This window comes from Cryptomeria japonica, chromosome 9, assembly GCF_030272615.1.
Source record: "Cryptomeria japonica chromosome 9, Sugi_1.0, whole genome shotgun sequence".
In the NCBI taxonomy this organism is placed as follows: Eukaryota; Viridiplantae; Streptophyta; class Pinopsida; order Cupressales; family Cupressaceae; genus Cryptomeria; species Cryptomeria japonica.
In genome coordinates, this window is record NC_081413.1 from 546563307 (window position 1) to 546585212 (window position 21906).

The 21906-nt window shown below is 38.1% G+C and overlaps 1 protein-coding gene across 1 annotated transcript in view; it reads right to left on the bottom strand.

Moving 5' to 3' along the window:
- LOC131060999 (chloroplastic lipocalin) overlaps positions 1-17378 on the bottom strand; it is a 60238-nt gene extending 42860 nt beyond the window's left edge. The window contains exon 1 of the mRNA XM_057994496.2: positions 17015-17378. Coding sequence (XP_057850479.1) covers positions 17015-17112 — 98 coding nt within the window. The 5' untranslated portion in view covers positions 17113-17378. The remainder of the gene's footprint in view (positions 1-17014) is intronic.
- Positions 17379-21906: the final 4528 nt, after the last annotated feature.

The following is a 21906-nucleotide window of genomic DNA, read 5'->3' on the forward strand; positions in this document are numbered from 1 at the left end:
TAAGTGGATATGATAGTGTAATAACAAGATCAACACCATAAGAGGTGGAATTTCTCCTACACACACTATCCCAATGAGGCACAAACACCCAAGTGTCTCATATCCAAACTACTATGAAATGCATTATCCTAAGTAAACTTAAGTGTAATAATATCCATGATGAATAATTATTTACACCAACACCCCCCCTTAAGTGCAACTTAGGGGAATGCACTTAAGTCTACAATGCAACTAAGCAAGATGGGTCCCGGCTACGAGGCCATGATAGGTACCCATGTACAACATGCAAATGCAAGCAAAACAATGCAATGCAATCTCTCACAAACGGAGAAAGGGAGAAAACCCAGTGGGAAAAACTCCCCCCCAAAAGAGAGATGAATGTACAAAAGAATCTCAAGGAAGAAGGACAAAACCTCAAAGAGGAAAAAGTCCCCCCCATAAGATAGGAAGGAGAAGTCAGCTGACCCCCCCTAATGACACATCCCGCACCCCCAAGAGAGCTCGCAACTGCTGGAACTTACTCTCGGTGAAAGGTTTGGTGAATATGTCAGCAACCTGCTCTGCTATAGAACAATACTGCAAATCAATGACCTGCTCCTGGATGAGCTCTCGGATATAGTGCATATGAATCTCGATGTGTTTGGTCCGCTGGTGTTGGACCGGGTTCTTCGAGATGGCAATGGCACTCTGATTGTCGCAATATAGGACTGTCGGCCGTGGAGTAGTGAACCCAAACTCTGTGAGAATCTGCTGGAGCCAAATGGTCTCAGTCGCTGCGTTAACAGCGCCTCGATACTCAGCCTCAGTCGAAGAGAGAGCAATAGCATGTTGCTTCTTGCTCTGCCAACAAATGGGGCCCGAACCAAGGTGAAAACTGTAACCAGAAGTAGACTTACGATCAACTAGATCGCCAGCCCAATCGGAGTCTGTGTAACCAACCAAGCGAAGTCCTGTGCCTGCTGCATAGTGAATCCCATAGTGATGTGTACCCTGGATGTAATGTAGAATGCGTTTGGCGGCTTTCCAATGAAGCTCATGTGGTTCCTGCATGAAGCGGGAAACCATGCCAACTGCAAATGAAATATCAGGGCGTGTATGAGTCAAGTAGATGAGACTACCCACAAGCTGACGATACAAAGTGGCATCAACTAGTGGAGAAGAACACTGAGCCTCAAGCTTGACTCCTGAAAGAAAGGGAGTCGGGGCAGGCTTACAATCAGCCATATGAAAGCGTGCAAGTAGATCAAGAGCATACTTGGGCTGCGATAGAGTAATCCCGGAAGATGACTGTGAAATCTCAATCCCGAGAAAGTAGTGCAAAAGACCCAAGTCAGTCATAGAAAATCTGTCATGCAAAGCAGATTTGACCCTGCTAATGATGGATGAAGTACTCCCTGTAATGATCAAGTCATCAACATAGAGCACAAGTATCAAGTGAGAGTCATCCTGTCGCAAAATGTAGACATTCGGATCGGAATGACACCTGGTGAAACCTGCGGAGAGTAGAAAGGAATCCATCTTGGCATACCAAGCCCTGGGGGCCTGCTTAAGGCCATAGATAGATTTCCTTAATCTGCAAACCAAAGAAGTATCCTGGATGAAACCCTGTGGCTGCTCCATATAAATCTCCTCATCTAGATCACCATGAAGAAAGGCACTCTTCACATCCATCTGATGTACAGCCCAACCATGAGCTGCAGCAATAGCAAGTGTCAAACGAATGGAGTTCATCTTAGCTACGGGTGCAAAGGTCTCAGTATAGTCAACACCTGCAACCTGCGAGAAACCTTTGGCAACCAGCCGAGCCTTATACTTATCCACACTACCATCTGCTGCAAACTTGGTCCGATAGATCCACTTACATCGAACCATCTTTCTCCCCTTAGGGAGATGAACTAGATCCCATGTGTTGTTCCTCATCAAGGAACTATACTCTTCCTCCATAGCTTGGTCCCACTCAGGAACCCCTGATGCTTCCCTGAATGTCTGTGGATCGGAAGCGGTAGCAATAAATGCATGTGGATGATCCTGATGTTGTGATCGAGTTCTCCGTGTATCCAAAGGATCCCCAACAAGAGAACCCGCGGACTCAAGTGTCTGTCGAGCCCAACGAGGTCTAGGTGGAGGTTGAGAATGAGGCACCTCAACTACAAATGGACCCTGCGGAGGTGTTACCCTGCGAGTCGGAGTTGAGGGAGTCTCATCGTCTGAATCACTAACATCACTATCCACAATGGAGGAAGGTGGAGAAGGTAGAGAGGCTAAGCTAGGAGAGCTTTCCTCAAAGTGAACACTCCTCTCAATGAATACCTCATGTGTCTCTGGATCCATCAATCTGTATGCCTTAACACCCTCAGGATATCCAACAAATATGCAAGGCCGACTCTGTGGTTCCAATGCCTTGCGTTTCTGTGGAGGAATGCGAGCCCATGCTGGACACCCAAAGACTCTGAAATGTCTCACAATCGGTTTCCTACCAACCCAAGCTTCAAAAGGAGTAGTACCTTGTAAAGCTTTGTGAGGAACCCGATTCTGGATGTGAGTGGCACAACTGATAGCCTCTGCCCAAAAAGCGGGATCAAGAGAACGTGCATGAATCATACAGCTAGCCATTTCTTTGAGAGTTCGATTCTTGCGTTCTGCAACCCCATTTTGTTGTGGAGTGTATGCAACAGAATGCTGAAGATCAATCCCCTCAAATGTACAAAAGTCCTCAAGTCTCTTGTTCACATATTCCCTGCCATTATCTGTTCGAAGAATCTTGATCACTTTCCCTGATTGTTTTTCCACACGAGCCTTGAAGTCCTGAAATCTGTCAAATACTTCACTCTTATGAATGAGAAAGTAGACCCAAGTGAAGCGGGAGTAGTCATCAATGAAGGTAAGAACATAGCGGGCCCTACTAAATGAAGGTGCTGGAAATGGACCTGCTACATCACTGTGAACAAGTTGAAGAACTTCCAAAGCTCTCCAAGTTTTCTCTTTATCAAATTTCTCTTCGGGATGCTTGCCCATGGAACAACCTGAACATACACCCTCTGAAAAGCTGATTCGAGGAAGACCTGTGACCATGTCTTTAGTGCTGAGCTGCTGAAGATAGCGGTAGTTGAGGTGACCAAACCGCTCATGCCATAGCTTACTTTCTGAATTTGAATGAGTAAGCAAGGCCCTAGAAGGTGAACGTGGCACAAAGTGGGAAAATGAGTAAAGCCTTGAGTTGTCATTGACTTGTCCCACTGCTACCAAGGCATCATCATCAAGTTCCTTTACCACAACTGAATCTGGTGTAAACTCAACCTTTTTCCCATTCCCATAGTGAGTGATTTGGTAGATGGAGAGAAGGTTGGTAGACAAGTTAGGAACATAGAGAACATTCTCAAATGTTCCATCATCCATGTCAACTGAACCTTTCCCTTCAACCTCTACTTGTGTATCATCACCTATGTAAATGTGAGGTACCTTGGATGGCTCTAATGTAGAAAACTGCTCCTTTCTAGAACCCATGTGATATGAGGCACCCGAGTCAAGTATCCATTGCTGTGAAGAACCTGTTTTAGCCACAAATGCTTGCCCTTTTCCTTTTGACTGTGAGGAAGAAGAAGATGAATCCTTCTTTGTGTAGGCGGATGGCAAGTTGATGTTGTTTTTCTTGAGAAGATTGGTTAACTCATCAACTTGCTTTGCGTGGCAGCGATGCTCATCATGACCATACTTTTTGCAATATGCACAAGTTGGTTTATCCTTCTTAGGTGTTGTCCCCTTCTTGGAAGAGGATTGTTGATTGCCTTGTGATGGAGAGGATGATTGTCCCTTTTCTTGTTGTGGTTGAGACTTAGATTGCTTCTTCTTCTTGTTGGAATTTTTGCCTTGACTTCCTTGATTTCCTTGATTTGCCACCAAAGCCTTGGACTTTGAAGACTTGAGAAGCCCCATGTTCAACAACTTGGATTGTTCCAATATCAAAATTTCTGTGAAAGCTTCAAAAGAAGGCATAACATAAGAACTCCCCACTGTCAAACGATGAGTTTGGAAGCTTGATACAAATGCTGCATACTCTGGTGCAAGCTTGTCCAACAAGTTGAATATCAATTGAGCATCCTTTTTGTCTATTCCACAATCCTTTAGCTTTGCTCTTAGCTCATTTGCTTTGGTTACATAATCTTGGATTGTATCAAAATTTTTGGGATCTAAGTTGGTGAGCTCATTATCAATCTGATAGCCTCTGATTTCATCAACTTGTCCATACAATTTCTGAAACATATCCCAAGCCTCTTTAATTGTTTTACACTTCTCAATGTGGAAAATGAGGTCATCTGATACATACTTGCGTAAGGTTCCAAGAGCCATGCAATTCTTAGTGAGCCATTCTAATTGAGCATTTGGATCAGCCTTAGGATCAGGTGGTGCTGTTATTGTTCCATCTATGTAGTGTGTGAGACCCTTTTCCATTAGTTTACTCCATACTTTAATTTTCCAAGATGCATAATTATGTGGAGTTAATGGTGGAAACTTATTAGGACTCATAGCAACAAGAATGGAAAGAGCACAAAAGAGGCACAATCACACAAGACACCCCCCCAAATTCACTCAATCAAAGAACCCCCCCCCAATGTGATGATTTTGGCACTTTATAAGTAGTGCGTATACAATGGGCCACTTGCAAAAAATGGCAAAGTGGACTTCTGATTTACAATTTTACAACTACCTCAAGAAGGCCAAAAGAGACTCAACTGATAATGCAAGAGATCTTACTAAGATCCAAGCAATTTACAAGTACCTAATAGGTCAAATAAGACCAATATCTGAAAGTACAAATTTCACTCAAAATCTCTGAAATCTGATCATAGATTCTGAAAGTAGACGAAAAAATAAGCACTTTCAAAAAAAACGGCACCTGAAAAGGAGGTCGTATGAGCTCAAACGAGGCCTTTGAAGTTGCAGAATTGAGGATTGGACAGGTACAGCTGAGAGAATCCGAAAATTCCGAAAAACCTGTGCATCAAAATCAGAAAATAACCACACCACTGCGAAGATCACGAAATTTTAGCCCATTTCAAAAAAAATTGCACCAAAAAAGGAGCAAAAATGAGCAAGATATGGCCTTCCAAAGTTGGACTGCAAAACTGAAAAGCCCAATGGAGAGGGGTTTAAAAATTTTCAAAAAATGCTGATGTGGCGCTGACGTCATCAAAACACGGTGTTAAATTTGACGGCCGTATGACCGTCACGAAAACTTCGCTGCCTGGCTGACTGGGCGTCCGTACTGTACGGACAGATTGCGTGGCGTGCTGACTGTGTATTCCGTACTGTACGGAATGATGACTGTGCAGGCTGATGTGTGCGTCCGTACTGCTGACTGTGCGTACGGTAATGCTGACTGTACGGTCTACGTGGCGGATGAGCTGGCGTACGGAAAACCTATTCCAGGACACGTGGCTGTCTCTGGTTGGCTGGGCCTGTCGGAGGCGGAAGCGTCGGGTTTGTTTTTCGACGTCGCCGGAGGAGGTAACGGGAGCGGCGCCGGAGGAGCTTGGCGGGCGGCGGCGCGGACAGACGTGGAGCTGGAGTACGATCGACGGGACGCGGGAGGCGCAGTGGACGGTGTCAGGCACGGCGCGGACCGGGAGCTGAGCGCGGACAGCGGCGGTGGCTGGTGGCGCCGAGAAGCGAGGAGGCGCAGGGAGCGGCGCCGGAGGTGCTGTGCACGGACGGCGGCAACAGGACGGTGGACGGGGGAGCCGCCGGGAGGAGGTGGCGGCTATCGTCGGCGTGGCGCGGGGCGGTCAGACTGCGTGCACGAAGGACGCGGAGGTACGAGCGCGCAGCGGCACTGACGGAACAGCAGGTACGTTCCTACAAAAACCTGCAAAACGCGGACAAGTACGAGGGTACGGCGCACGGGGGGGGGTCTGCGGACCCCCCAAAAAATTGTTTTTTTTTTTGATTTCTCTCCCCTTTTTTTGATCTTTTTCGAATTTTTTTTCACCTTTTTTTTTGATTTTTTTGAAAACAATTTTCTGAAAAATGAAAATTTTTTTTGAAAAAAAATAAAATTCGAAAAATCCGTACGATTAGCAAAATTGGGGAAAAAAATTTTCCTCACCAAAATAGGTCGACTTTATAGTCAAAATTTATGGAAATGGCCTCCCGGATTCAACGGTGATGTCCAAATCGCTGTATGATGCCTCCAAAAAATGAAGATCCCCAAATCCGAAAATAGAAGCCTTCCACGATGTCTCCAAAAACTGATCAACGAAGCCCTAATGGCTCTGATACCATGTTGGATTTTGCCAAGATCAAGGGCACAATGAAAAGCATAAAAGAGACAATAGAATGACAAGAACAAACTGTATTCTCATCAATATAAAAATGATCAACTGGATTAAGCAATACAATGAATAGAGGCTTGCTTATATAGGCAAGGCCATATGGATGTATGAGCACACAAATATGACAAGTGGCTCAATGAGAAACAAGGGTAGGTAGGAAATAGGTGTGGGTAGGTAGGAGAAATAATATAATATTCCACATGAGGTGGATCACCCACCGAAGGTGGAATTATCACTCCACAATAAGTGGATATGATAGTGTAATAACAAGATCAACACCATAAGAGGTGGAATTTCTCCTACACACACTATCCCAATGAGGCACAAACACCCAAGTGTCTCATATCCAAACTACTATGAAATGCATTATCCTAAGTAAACTTAAGTAAGTGTAATAATATCCATGATGAATAATTATTTACACCAACAAATAGATTCTCGACATGCAAGTGAACCCCACCGTCATAGGAACTTCTATATTTTTCCGGGTTGTGCTTCATTAATATAGAACATTCTCTTTGCATGTCGCCAACTCATCCTTTACGAGAATCTTTCCATTCCGAGCCCACAAAAGACATTTTGGAAGGTTTCCTTGCCTTGGAAGAATTTTAACAAACTAACCTGCTCTAGCAAAAATCTTGCACATCTAGAATCCTTGGAGAGAGAAAATTCTTGAAGGCATAATTTTGTCCTTAAGGAAAAATTTTGTGCGCACTTCGTCTTGAAGGAAGATTTTCTTGACCACTGACCATTTTCCATGCTTAAGGAATTTTGTCTTCTTCTGAGCTTTGGAGAGAGAAAATCTTCTTACTTAGCCTATTTTCCTTGTGCCTTGAAATTCTTCACCTTGGGCACATTTCTTCCCTAAGGAAGGAATTTCTTCAATCCTTAGCCAAATTTCACATTTTCCAAGAATTTTGTCCTGAAGGAATTCCAACACTTAGTCAATTTTTCACGTTCATGGAATTTTGTCTTGAAGGAAGGAATTTCCAACACAGTCAATTTTTCACTTTCCTGGAATTTTGTCCTGAAGGAAGGAATTTCCAACACTTAGTCAATTTTTCACTTTCCTAAAATTTCTTCATCTTGGGTGTAGTTTTCTCCTTGGGAAGAAATTTTTGACCAATTCATCACCTTTCCTATTTTTTGAGGAATTTTTTCATTTTGAGCTTTGGAGATTAGGAAAGAGAAAATTCTCACCCTTGACCAATTTTGTCATTGCCTTGAAATTTCTTCAACTTTTGGGCGATTTTCCATGTCTGAGGAGAATTTGATTTTCTTTCTTGAGGGGATTTTTCTTTCCTCCTTATCCTTGACTTAATTTCCATGCCCCTCTTTCCAACTTCTTCCTTGGGCGTGAAACTGACCTTGTGGAGGAAAGTCTATCTGGAAGCAAAATTCCTTCCTTACCCTTATCCAGCGCTCCCCCTCTAATTTGGACGCTAACTGCTATTAATTTTAGCAATCAGATTAATAATTAAAGAACAGAAATCAGAACATAACACAAAATTAACACGTGACACACATATACCCTTGGAAAATCTCCCTCTTGGAGGAAAAACCCAATAACAAGATTCAGATCAGATTATATTAATGTCAAATGATAGCCAAGTACAAATTCGCCCACCTAGGGCATGAATAATTTGCCTTATCTGAATCTTGAATTATGATCAGAGTTTGCCTTGCTTTCAATCTGAAGATGGTCGGCTTCTTAGGATGAATTCGCTCAACTAGAATGCAGTTCGCTGAAGATGGTCGGCTCCTTAGGATGAATTCGCTCAACTAGAATGCAGTTCGCTGCTATACTTAGAACATAATTTGCTGAGCCTTGAAGGAATTCGCTATGCATTGGAATCGCTTGCAGATCAGATCGCTGATTGTAGATGAAATGCTTGTGTTGTCTGCTAAAATGGATTACAATGCATTGATTATATAGGAGGTACAAGTAATTTATTTGCCTTAGTCATCTATAACCACTTTGGCGCCAAAATGCAATAAGTTTGAATTCCATTGCAAGTTACATGAATAGGTCCACACGTTGCATTTAACCTCAACACAATATCCTTAGCTCATGTGCTTAAGTGGGACCAAAGATTTTATTACAAGTTACTTGATTGTAATCGATTTGGTTATTAGTTATTACAATATGTTTTAATTATTATTTAATTGATAATCCGATCTTAGCTATTAATTTCAACACTCCCTCTTAGCTAGGGAGGATTATAGCAAGTAATCATATATTGTAATAACACATCATGGACCTTTAAATGAAATCCATCTTTCATTGCCCGCAGAGGATGGATCCACCTTGCATTACCCACAGAGGGTGGAGGTGGTCTTTCACCTCAACCTTCTCTCCTAAGAAGGATTTAATGTCACCTTGCATTGCCCATAGAGGGTGACTCCACCTTGCATTGCCTGCAAAGGGTGGAAGATGCAACTTAGTGCATCACTGAGACTGAGACTCCCTCTCAGCCAGAGCTGTGTTCTCAACAACTCCAAGTCTCTCTCTGAAGTACTCAAACTTCACACGAGCTAGAGGCTTGGTGAGAACATCTACAATCAGCTCATTTGTGCTGACATAATTAGCTGAATGACACCTCTCTGTACCATATCACGCACATAGTGATAATGAGTTTCCACATGTTTTGACCTGTCATGAAACACTGGATTAGCAGACATTTTAATACAACTCTGATTGTTACAATGAATGACTGTGGGTTCCCAAGGTTGTCCAAACAACCCATCAAGAAGCTTGCGAAGCCACATTGCTTCTCTTGACACCACACTTGACACAATGTACTTAGCTTTTGCAGTACTCAATGCAATTGAGGACTGTTTCCTGTTGGCCCAGGAGATTGTGGCAGAACCCAAACTGAAACAAATTCCTGAAGTGCTCTTCCTATTGGTTACACTTCCTACCCAATCACTATCAGAGTATCCTTCCAAGGTAGTGATAGTGTTGATTGGATACTTCAACCCGTAGCCAACTGTGCCTTGCAAATATCTCAAAATATGCTTTGGCTGCAACAAGATGAACATGCTTCGGTTTGTTCATGAACTGGCTGAGGGCACTCACTGCATAACAGATATCTAGTCTAGTGTTAACTAGATACATCAAGGATCCAATCAACTGTCTGTACTCCGATGGATCTGCAAAATCAAAGTTAGTTGCAGATAAACTCAATTTCTTCAAGTTAGTTTCCATAGGAGTAAGCATGGGTTTACAATCCAGCATACCAGATCTTTTCAATATATCAATGGTGTATTTTCCTTGACTAAGTATAATTTCATTAGATCTTTGCCATACTTCTAACCCTAGAAAGTAATGCATTAAACCTAGATCTTTCATTTCAAATTCAATGGCTAATTCTTTCTTACATCTAATGATGAAACTATCTTCATCAGTTAGAAATAAATCATCCACATATAAAACCAGAATTAGCATTTCACCATTAAATACTTTAAAGTAAAGGTTAGGATCAACATCATTCTTACAAAACCCTAAACAAGCCAAATATTTATCAATTCTTTCATACCAAGCCTGAGGAGCTTGCTTGAGGCCGTAAAGAGCTTTCTTCAATCTGCATACATGAGATTCTCTATTGTGAGTCTCATATCCTTCTGATTGCTCAATATAGACTTCTTCCTCAATGACACCATTAAGGAAAGAAGTCTTTACATCCATCTGATGTAACTTCCAACCCTTAGCTGCAACAATAGCTATAATAGTTCTAATAGAAGTATATCTAGCAACAAGAGCAAATGTCTCTTCATAATCTATGCCTTCTTTTTGAGAAAAACCATGAGCTACAAATCTAGATTTATTTTTCTCAATACTACCATTAGCAGCATGTATAATTTTAAACAACCATTTAGAACAACAAACTTACCTTTAGGTCTAGGCACAATATCCAAGACATCATTCTTGATGATAGATTGATACTCTTCATCCATAGCTAGTTTCCATGTTTGTTGGTTCATTGCTTCTTCTATGCTTGATGGTTCAGTCTCAATTATATTGCACATCATTGCAACATAGTTTGAGAATTTTTGAGGTCTTCGGATTTCTCTAAATGTTCCTTGGGGAGCTGCAAACTTTTCTGCTTCTCGAATTGTGCTCCTAACCCAAAGTGGTTTTTTCTTGCTAACTCCAATATCTCTAGGTCCATCAGTTGGATCCAGAGGCTCAGAAGGATCACCATGCTCAATAGGTTCGGGAGGCTCAATAGACTCCCTCTGAATCTCAGGGTTAGTATCAATATCCATATCTTGATTATCATTAACTTCTCTATCATTATTGACAAGGAAACCTTTAGATTTCTTAAAAGCAATATTTTCTTCAAACGTAACATCCCTACTTACCTCAATGTACCTTTGACCTGGAATGTAGACACGAAATGCTTTGGAGGACTCACTGTATCCAACAAGGATAACTTTCTTCCCGGATGGCTCTATCTTAGATCTCTTTTCTTTTGGCACATGAACATAGAAAGGACTTCCAAAAATCCTTAGGTGACTGATATCAGGTTTGACTCTAGTGAAAGGTTCTTCGGGAGTCATGTTCTTCAGGACACGATGAGAACATCTGTTCTAAATATACACTGCAGTCTTAGATGCTTTGGCCCATAGGAAAGTTTGCAGACCCTGATCATGAATCATAGCTTTAGCTGCTTCAACAATGGCTCTATTCTTCCTTTCAGCCACACCATTTTGCTGAGGATTGTAGGGAACGCAGAACTCCCTTTTAATTCTTGTCTCTACACAAAAGTCATGAAAACTACTTGAGGTGTATTCACCTCCATTATCAGATCTTAACACTTCAATCCTTTTACCAAATATATTTTCAACTAGAGCCTTAAATTCTTTGAACCTACTTAGTACTTCATCAGATTTTTTAGATCTTAGAAAGTAAATCCAAGTCTTTCTAGATAAATCATCTATAAATGTAACATAGTATAGAAATCCACTGGGAGAAGGAACTGACATAGGTCCACACAAGTCAGAATGAACAAGTGCTAATTTTTCCTTGACTCTACTTTCACTTTTATGGAATGGACTTTTAGAGTTCTTACCTAATGCACAACCTTTGCAAGTATCATCATGAAAATGACTAAGTTTAGGCATACCTTTAACCATCTTTTCAAGTGAGGGAAGTGCCTAGAAGTGAAGGTGACCAAGCCTTCTGTGCCATAGCTCGCTAGATTCGGGAGCCTCATGAATGAGTGCTTGAACATGGTGAACTGAAAGCTTATACAAACTATCATATCTATTTCCAATAACACGAGCAGATTTAAAACTAGATTTCTTAGGCCATGCAAGTACTCTACCCTCAGAAAATGCTACTTGATAACCTTTATCTTCTAGGGCAGATATGGAGATTAAATTTCTTTTAATTCCACGAACAAATAAAATATCACTAAGATGCAAGGAGATACCAAATTTTAAATTTAAATAAGTATTGCCAAAACCTCTTACCGAATACCAAGCATCATCACCAATTACCACATGAAGGTTGGACTCTTTCTCCATTAAGTCTGAGAGGTGCTCCCGGTATCCCGTGATATGCCTGGATGCACCACTGTCTATCAACCAAGTGTTGTTGTCAATTGGCACATTGTTGGATAAGGCAAAAATGAAGAGGAAGTCTTCGTTGTCCTTCGAATCTGCAACTTCATTCAGGTTCGCGTCTCCTTGCTTGGGCAGATTCTGACATTCTTTAGCATAGTGTCCAAACTTATCACATCTGAAACAACGGATACGTGAAAGATCCCTTGGCTTCTTCCTTGAATCGTGAACAGCAGGAGGTTTGAAATCTCTATTTCTTTTGAAGTTGTTCTTCTTCCAATGACCACCCTTCCTTTTGACACATTGAGATGCAAGCATGTGATGGTCACCTCCATGAGTGCCCTTGAGCATTCCTCTTGCAGCTAAGCATGATTCTTCTTGAATGTAATCAGACCGAAGGCGATCAAATGTGGGAAATTCAAATCTTCCGCTTATGCTTTGAATGAATGGATCCCAGGAATCAGGAAGTCCATTTAGTGCAATCATGACAATATCCTTGTCCACAACTTCATTTCCAATGGAACTGAGTTGATCCTTCAATTCTGAAATTTTCATGAAGAAAGACATTATTGAATCTCCCTTAGTCATCTTGACTTGAAGTAGTTGCTGCCTTAGGGTAAGTGCCCAGCTGATGTTGCTGATGTTGCTGATGTTTGAACATCTCCCTGGCTGAAGGTAGCTTGGAGATGATTGGGACAAGATGATCCTTTACGAAATCAATTAGGAACTTCTTGGCCTTAAGAGCATTCTTCTTGAACTGCTTTAACTCTTCTAGATCTGAGGGCTCAGGCAGATCCTTATCTTCTACAAACTGCAGCAGATCAATCTCCTCAAGGGCAAGGAGAACATGAACCTTCCAAGAGGTAAAATTAAGAGCCCCATCAAGTCTGTCCTCTACTTTCAGACCTGTCACCATCTTGAAAATAAAACAACAAACTAAAGGTGAAAGCTTACTGTTAATCTGATTACTTAGAATGAACCTAAAGCTCTGATACCATGTTAATTTTAGCAATCAGATTAATAATTAAAGAACAGAAATCAGAACATAACACAAAATTAACACGACACACATATACCCTGGGAAAACCTCCCTCTTGGAGGAAAAACCCAGCAACAAGATTCAAATCAGATTATATTAATGTCAAATGATAACCAAGTACAAATTCGCCCACCTAGGGCATGAATAATTTGACTTATCTGAATCTTGAATTCTGATCAGAGTTTGCCTTGCTTTCAATCTGAAGATAATCGGCTCCTTAGGATGAATTCGCTCAGCTAGAATGTAGTTCGCTGTCCACCAAAGGATTTTGCTATACTTAGAACATAATTTGCTGAGCCTTGAAGGAATTCGCTATGCCTTGGAATCGCTTGCAGATCAGATCGCTGATTGCAAATGAAATGCTTGTGTTGTCTGCTAAAATGGATTACAATGCATTGATTATATAGGGGGTACAAGTAATTTATTTGCCTTTGTCAGCTATAACCACTTTGGCGCCAAAATGCAATAAGTTTGAATTTCATTGCAAGTTACATGAATAGATCCACACGTTGCATTTAACCTCAGCACGATATCCTTAGCTCATGCGCTTAAGTGGGACCAAAGATTTTATTAAAAGTTACATGATTGTAATTGATTTGGTTGTTACAATATGTTTTAATTATTATTTAATTAATAATCCAATCTTAGCTATTGATTTCAACAATTGCATGTAGTGTAGGAATTTTGGGTGTGGAGGAAAATTCCTCCACAACCCCATTCTAGCTCTCCTTCCTTGATGTTGGATGCTAATTCCTGTTAATGCATGGTAGCTATGGTAAGATAAATGATTGAATGAGAGATAAATGAAGTCTCTCATTCAATCATTTATCCTATCGATTAAACCATTAAGAAAAACTTCAAGCTATTTTATTTGATGATTATTCCTCATGTATATCAATATCGATAATCATATCATGGCATATTGGTAATCAACGATAGTTATCTAATTAACCATCTATCCTGATCTATATCGAATGTGTTCTCAACAAGAGATTATTATATTGCTATCGGGTGGCATAGTAATGCACCGGTTAATGAATATAACCCTTAGTTAGTGATCGGTGTAGGTTAACATAGACACCGATTCACTTCGGTTAATTTGCAATGCCAAACGCCATCATTAATACCGATTGGCATATCGGTTAATATGTTAATATGTTACGTGATTCCCGATTAATATCGGGTTGGTAAATATGTTATATGTTACGTGAACTCCGATTAATATCAGGCTGACACATATGTTTAACACCGGTTGATATTATATACCAAAGGGTGCGATCAAGTAGTGTCTTGATCGGTCATGTCCATAAGACATGACCGGTCAAGGCACTGCTTGATCCTCCCCTCTCATATATATATATATATATCATTTGGCATTTGAGAAAGAGGATATCGAAATCAATAAATACTCCTCTTACCTACCAAACAAAGAAGATAGTCAGAATTATAATTGAGATAAAATACATAGATATATAAAGAATAAAATTAGAATACATCTTGCATATTGAATTGTAAGTTGAACAAACATTTACAATTCCATGCCTTGGAGGAAATTCATTTTCAGTTGCTTTTCCCGAATGATCCCATTCTAGCATTCTTCCTCTGATTTGGGCGTTGAAACCATATGATGAAGGAAAATTGGTCAAGGAGGAAAATTCCTCCTTACCCTCAGTTTGGCGCCTGACTGCCTGACCTGGGCACTCAATCCATATAGTGTAGGAAAATGTGGTGTGGAGGAAAATTCCTCCACCAACTAGTTCTAGCACTCCCCTTGATGCTTGGGCGTTAAAAGGACATGGAGAAGGAAATTTGGTCATGGAGGAAAATTCCTCCATGACCCCAATCTAGCGCCCAATCCTTGACATGAGCGCCAAAACTACCTAGTCATGGAATTTTGGGGGTGGAGGAAAAATCCTCCATGACCCCAATCTGGCACCCACCTACTTTTGAAAGCCATTCACAGCCAAGGTAAGGATTCTCTTGGATTTTGCCAAACATAGCCAATTTTGCCCTTTTCCAGACTTGGGATGCCATCTTGGATTGAAGTTCATTTCTCTACCAGACTTAGAAGATTTTTCAATGCTTCTCCACTTCTGGAATGAATTCAGACAATCATTTTTCGATCAACTGCCTGCTTTTTCATAGTTTCTGGATATGGACAAATGTTCAAGAATACTCAATCTTTAGTGTCCAGACCCCTACCTGCGAAGAACCTGCCAAAAATAGACTTACCAAAAATAGTAAGTACTTCAAAAAGTCAAAATTAGGGCAAACCAAGGCAGTATGACACTTACTAAAAATAGTAAGTTTGATTTTTGGCAAAATTAGACCAATCTGGGACACAATGAAACTTACTAACAATAGTAAGTGCTCAAAATTCACTCAAATTTCACTGGTAGCTTCCTTGAAGGGTCCTGATTTCAATGCAACGTTTAGTTTTTCCAAAACCCTAAAGGAAAGGCCTCAAATCCAAGTCTGAAGGGCAAAACCCTAAAATAAACCAAACGAACTCCAAACTTAGCCAAATTTATTCAAACGACTTGCAGACTTGATCAAATTCACCCAAAACACTTTCAAACCGATGAGACTGAAGAGACTGCAGCAAAAAGACCCAACGAACCAAAACCAAAGGACCAAGAGGACCTAAAAAGTAGGGGGTCCCCATTTGCAATGGGGCGATGTGTGAAAACATCACAACAGGCCCCCCTTCCCAGCTCCTGACAAACCCTTCAAGATGCACTCCGAGGGCAGCATGGTGGGGTTAGGCACCCTTCCCAACTCACTGGAGCAGCAAGGCAGGATTAGGCCCCCTTCCCAGCTCCTAACAAACCCTTCATGATGCGCTCCAAGGGCAGCAAGGTGGGGTTAGGCCCCCTTCTTGGCTCTGGGGCAATATTGGGGAGGATCAACCTCAATATTGTTACCTACAATCCTCCCTACAAGCTCACTGTGATTGACTCGGGAGATGGTGTTATTACAGATTGGACCAAATATTGTCCATACTATGATGATCTCATTATTACTGTTGTTATAATGTATGAATTGAATGTGAACAGTACTATGTTTTGAATATTGTCATGATTTGTAAATCGTTAATGATTCTAACATCTATTTCAAGAGTTAATACTATTTGCAGGTAACGAAATCAGGGTCCTCCCAAAAGGGGACATTACAATTTTATGATTGCAAGGACCCTTGCACTTTTTGTCTGGGTCTTATGTGTATGTCCCCACTTTTCTGAAAGTTCATATTTATTTTTTGAAAACCTTCCACATAATCCACTAATGCCATAAATGATTACCTTCTACCTTTATAATTGAGGTGGATATTCTACAGATGTTACATTTCATAAGGGCAGTGTATTTGACTAGATTAATATTAGTTTCCAGCATTGTTAATGCCACATTGAAATTTGTTGCAAAAAGTTCAACCCAACATAACTCAATGTAGCACCAAAGTAAATTAAGTATCAATTTCAAGATATTTCGAATTGTTATGAAAAAGTGCTTGTATAGCATCTTAACAACCTTGAAGTAATCTGAAACCCCAGTTGTCTTCAGTAAACAGATAACCGCAATTTATAACCACGGAGGTGAGTGCATTATGGATGGAACAAACCTGATTGGTTTGTGATCTATGTTTTTTCAATGTAACCATTGCCTAAAGGTCTGTCCTGGAGGCCTGTTCTTAAATATAGCACAAAACATAATCATTGTAACAATTACTTTAATGGTGTGTCCAGGAAGCATGTTCTTAGAAAAACAATAAGCCAGATGTATATTAGATTGATATAGATGGAATTGTCAGCATACCCACATTCTATAATTTTCCATGTTTGATACAGCCGCAAGAATTTTTAAATTTTGGGGATACGCAAATTTCTGCACAGACCACACTGAAAAAACGAAGACCATGATAGAGCTATTCTGCAGCAAAAATGCTTATACACTTTGATAATGGATGTGATCCTGTCGAGGGCAAATTCTGATAACTGTTTTGAGTTTTATTTGCACATCCCAAAACTAATGAGAATCTACACTAATTTAAAACAAATAAAATGGATGAAGAAGAGAGGTACCTTGGCAAAGCCATTGCAGATGCAATGGGCGACGACCAACTAGAGGATGGGATTGGTGCGGCTATTGCCGATCGATTCAAACTCATACTATACTCCATCTTTTTCTCGGAATTCTTCTTAATCCACTTACACTTATCCTCGTTGTTGATCTGCACTACTATACACTGTCATTTAAATTTTCCAAGAACTCATCTTGCTTTAGCGTGCCATTGATGGATTAGCTTTTGGCTAGGTACCTTGCCACTGACCAGCGTGGATAAGGTTGTTTCATGCTGATTGGCATGCCACAATCCCACCACGCTGGTGTCCTTTTCCAATTCATTTAATTTAACATAACATCTTTTCCCATCGTCAAAGTCTCTTGTGAGGCATTAATGCAGAGGACCCATGTCCTCAAATCTGTTGTGTTTTGATCATTTTGGAAATAGTATGAATGTTAGTTTTTTGTGGAGATTAGCAGTTGATATAGAAGTTTTTATACAGTCATTTGAAAGGGCTAATCAAGTTTATTTATATCCAGTTTCAATATCTTTATGTCCCAGTCACCAATAAACTTTAACAATTCACCTAATAACATATTATAAATCTACTTATGTTGAAATATCAATATTCATGTTTATGACATTGACAAAATATATTTTCAATGTTGCAATATAAGTTTGTAGTGTCACATTAGACAATTATAATTCCATGTTATATACAATTTTATGTCATGTTTTAAATTATTCGAAATCTACTAACTTTGCACCATTGTACTATTACGTATTACTAGGTTAACCTTAAACCCAACTTTTACCATATATGTGACACCATCTCTTAATGCTCTACTATTTTTCATGATGGGATTTGTGGTTGAACCCTCTCCATTTGATTACAAGTATTGACATGTAGAAACATACTCATTCACAAGTGTTGAGGATGCAAAACACAAACATTGTCATTCCTCTATGATCATTGACAAGGAAAAATCCACTCATGTGCCATCAATGATAGCAAAATAACCTAATCTCAAATAGCAAGGCTTCTAGATAACAAAGTAATATTTTCCTTTATGGGCTTCCAAATTCATATTTGGTTTTCTTAACAAAGGTTTATAAAATTGGCAAGATATTTCTCTATACAAAATTTTCCAGTTATATTTCATGTTTTATTCGAGATTCGCTTATTTTGTACAACCATGTCATTAGATAATACTTAGTTAACCCTAAACCTAACTTTTAACATGTATGTGTAGTATTTCCCTTAACAAAGTATTTTTTTATGGGAATTTGTTATAATGCAACTCTAAAAGATTTATTTGTAAGAAATATTATTTCAACATTTTTTTGAGTTTCGCAATCATATATAATTGAAAGTTATTGTATACACACACACACACACACACACACACACACACACACACACACACACACACACACACACACACACACACACACACACACACACACACACATATATACATATACATATATACACATAGATACATACGCATACACATACACATACACATACACATACACACACGTGTGTGTGCGCGTGAGTGCATGCATATAAATATATATACATATGTACACATGTATATAGGTATATGTGTAAGTATGTATACATAATATAAATACACATAACTCCTACAAATCTTAGAATTTTTTATATTGAAATAATCTCTCCTTTATCTTATAATATAACTCCAAAGTATTTATGTGTAAATAAATAATTATTGTTTTCTCTTGTGATTTTTTTAATCACATATAGTTGAGAGTTTTATTTCTATTGTTTTATTATGATAATTTGTTGTTTAATGTTTATTTTTATTAATAGGTTTCTTTGTATTGTCATATTGCAAATCTTTATATGTATACATAGCCATCTATATGAGTAAACATTAATATAAAAGTATGTATATGCATATTTATACAACCATATATTAATATGTACAAATATGTATTTAAGTCATATCAAATGCATAACCTTCGTATTTCTATACTATTCTACATAGGTAGTTTGTGGATGACATTATAAAATTTATTAGTTTCTCACCTATTTATATATTGTATAATGCGAAAAACTAAAAACTCTATAATTTATACTTTAGCTATTTATAGATTTTATTTATAAGATTTTTGACCAAGAGTATGTATTTGTATAAATATAAAGATGAAAATATTATTAAAAGTGTTTATTATTACAAATATATAATTACAAATTGAAGTTTTAATTTTGCTTCTTAACACAAGTGTATCACATAGACCACCAAATCTATAAACCTATAATGAAACTGTGATTTTTAATGTAGTACCATTATTAAGATATTTTACTCTATATTCATTACTACACAAATCATTTCTCTATGTAGTTGTATATGAGTTTTTATAGCTATGTTGTTTTTTACATTGAGCTCTAAATGCATATATACTTGTACGTTTGCTCTTATAAGTTTGAATTTAAAGTAAAGGTGAAAATATACCATGTAGTTATGGTTTTTTTGTTTTGTTTTTTTTATCATGATTATATTATTGGGATATTTTGCTCAATATTTTTATTGCTTGAATTATATGATTTGTGTTTGCAAAGTATGGGAAAATGATGACTAGTTTCTACAACATTGGAGAAATGAAGCAATCAGAGCAATTAAAGTTTGACGGGACTTTATTTTGTCTATGATCTACTAGATAGTAGTTTTATTTTGCATAGTTGTTTGTCTTTATTTTCTTAAATACAATATTTTATGCAAAATAAACATTACTGGATATCAAAGAACAAATTAAGAAAAAAAAAGGGAATTTGACTATACTTTCATAATTTCTTATACTTGAAACAATTGAATTTGATTTTATATATGTATGCTAATACTAGAAAACACTATTATAAAACATAAAAATAGGTTTTAACTCCTTTTGATTACTATATAAAGATTGTTACACGTAATTGAATATTACTATTGCAGTATGATCTAGTATTATTCTCTACAACTATGAACAAAATTTGTATCATATATCATGAGATGCATTCTTCAATTTTTCATAAACGTAGGGAATAGAATTGGTTGTTCCTCTTCTATAGTGAGAAAAAGTTGGCTAGAAACATAAGCATTTCCACTTGAACTTATATAGATTGCTTTATTTGTAACACCTCTTAGAGAGATAGCAATTTCTACAAGTAATGCCTAATTTTCTTGTTCATTTGAGAACTCAGTTGTGTTGCCAACAATTTAGCTTATAGGTTTGTTAAAGTTACAAATGCATGGCTCAATATGTTAAACGTATCCTTCAAAATGGGATGTTGTAGCAATAAAGGATACATTTTCTTAACTTAAATATCTCTCTTTTTGTGCATGATCTATCAATCTTTTTTTCTTCTATAGAAACTCCTCTCTTCATAGCTTACACTTTTCCTCTACCAATTTCTATTGTTTTATCTATATCTCAAATTTTCAATTTATGTATTCCTTCTTAGTTTTATTTCCATTATGCTTTCCTCTTTCTCATCTACTCCTTTTTTATCTCTTTCAATTTTCTATTTATATTTTTTGTTCCTCCTAGTCATTCAACATTTGTATGTAGGCATTAATGTCAAATTTTGGGATTACCTACTCAATCAAAAAACCTTTTCCTAACCTTTAGGTTGCCTCAAATGTATCATTGGAATTGGAATCTTGAGAAATTGATAGTTATGCATTCATCAATAACTCACACTCTTGACATGACACATATTCAAGGTTACATTTTGAAGTAATGAAAGATGGACACAATTTTTACATCAATATATTTTTTGTAAAATAGTGTACAGCCTCCATTGGATCATGTTTGGTAGTGATGGCATGGAAAGATTCACATGAACTTTAAAAATATATATATATACACCTCTAAATTTGAATTATCTTCTTTCAACCAATCTAATTAGCTAGTTTTTGTAGGAAAACTAAGTCATTTACCACTATCTATAGCTTCAACCAGTTCACTTACATGATATGCAAGTATTTGACTACCTACACCTTCATTGTAGTTAGTTTTAATTTCTTAATTTTGCATTCCAATACCTAACAATTATGTGCATTAGTTATTTAGCTCATTGATTACATTTATGTATCGATATAATATTGTTTCCTATAATTATTGTACTTAATCATCTTTATATATAACCAACCCTAAAATTTATTATGTTGTGATAATCCTTCCTTCATCTTCCCTCTATCTTAAACTTTAAAGGTCTTACATGGCCTTATGTCCTTGTGAAAATCAATGCAATTTAGTGGCCAAATTCTCATTCTTTGAAAGCAACCAATAATATCAAAAGGCACTAATGCTTATTTGAAATCATGTCTCACATGAGTTTCTAACTCGTCCCTTCCAATATTAATTTTTGGATGGCTTTCCATCCATGTTATCCTTCATTGTTTGAAGTGACTCTTGAATGAAGAGTATACACACATATAGGGATTATAGCTTGTGGTTAATATGTGTTAAGAGGGTGAGTAGGTCAATACCTCTATGCCTTTATTAATTTTCTTAAATGCAATATGGTTTCCATGTCCAAATAAAATGAGAAGATTCATATTATGTGGTGATACTCTCCTAGGATAGATACAACAAAATATTGCAACCAGATACTTGAACAAATACTTAGTCATTTGTGCATATTCTTGACTACTATAGATGCCCCTAGTTTACAATTGTAAATATAGTTCTTATGTGTCCTTTCAACTTAAAAGATAAAAATTAAGGATACTACATGTTCCATTGTACTAACACATGCTAGTATTGTTATCAATTCCCTACAATTATAGATTATATGACAAACACATTTAGAACACAATTGCACACGTCATATTTTCTATTATCTTGTACTCTAATCCCATCATCGTTATAAATTATTTTAGATCTAGATTTATGTTT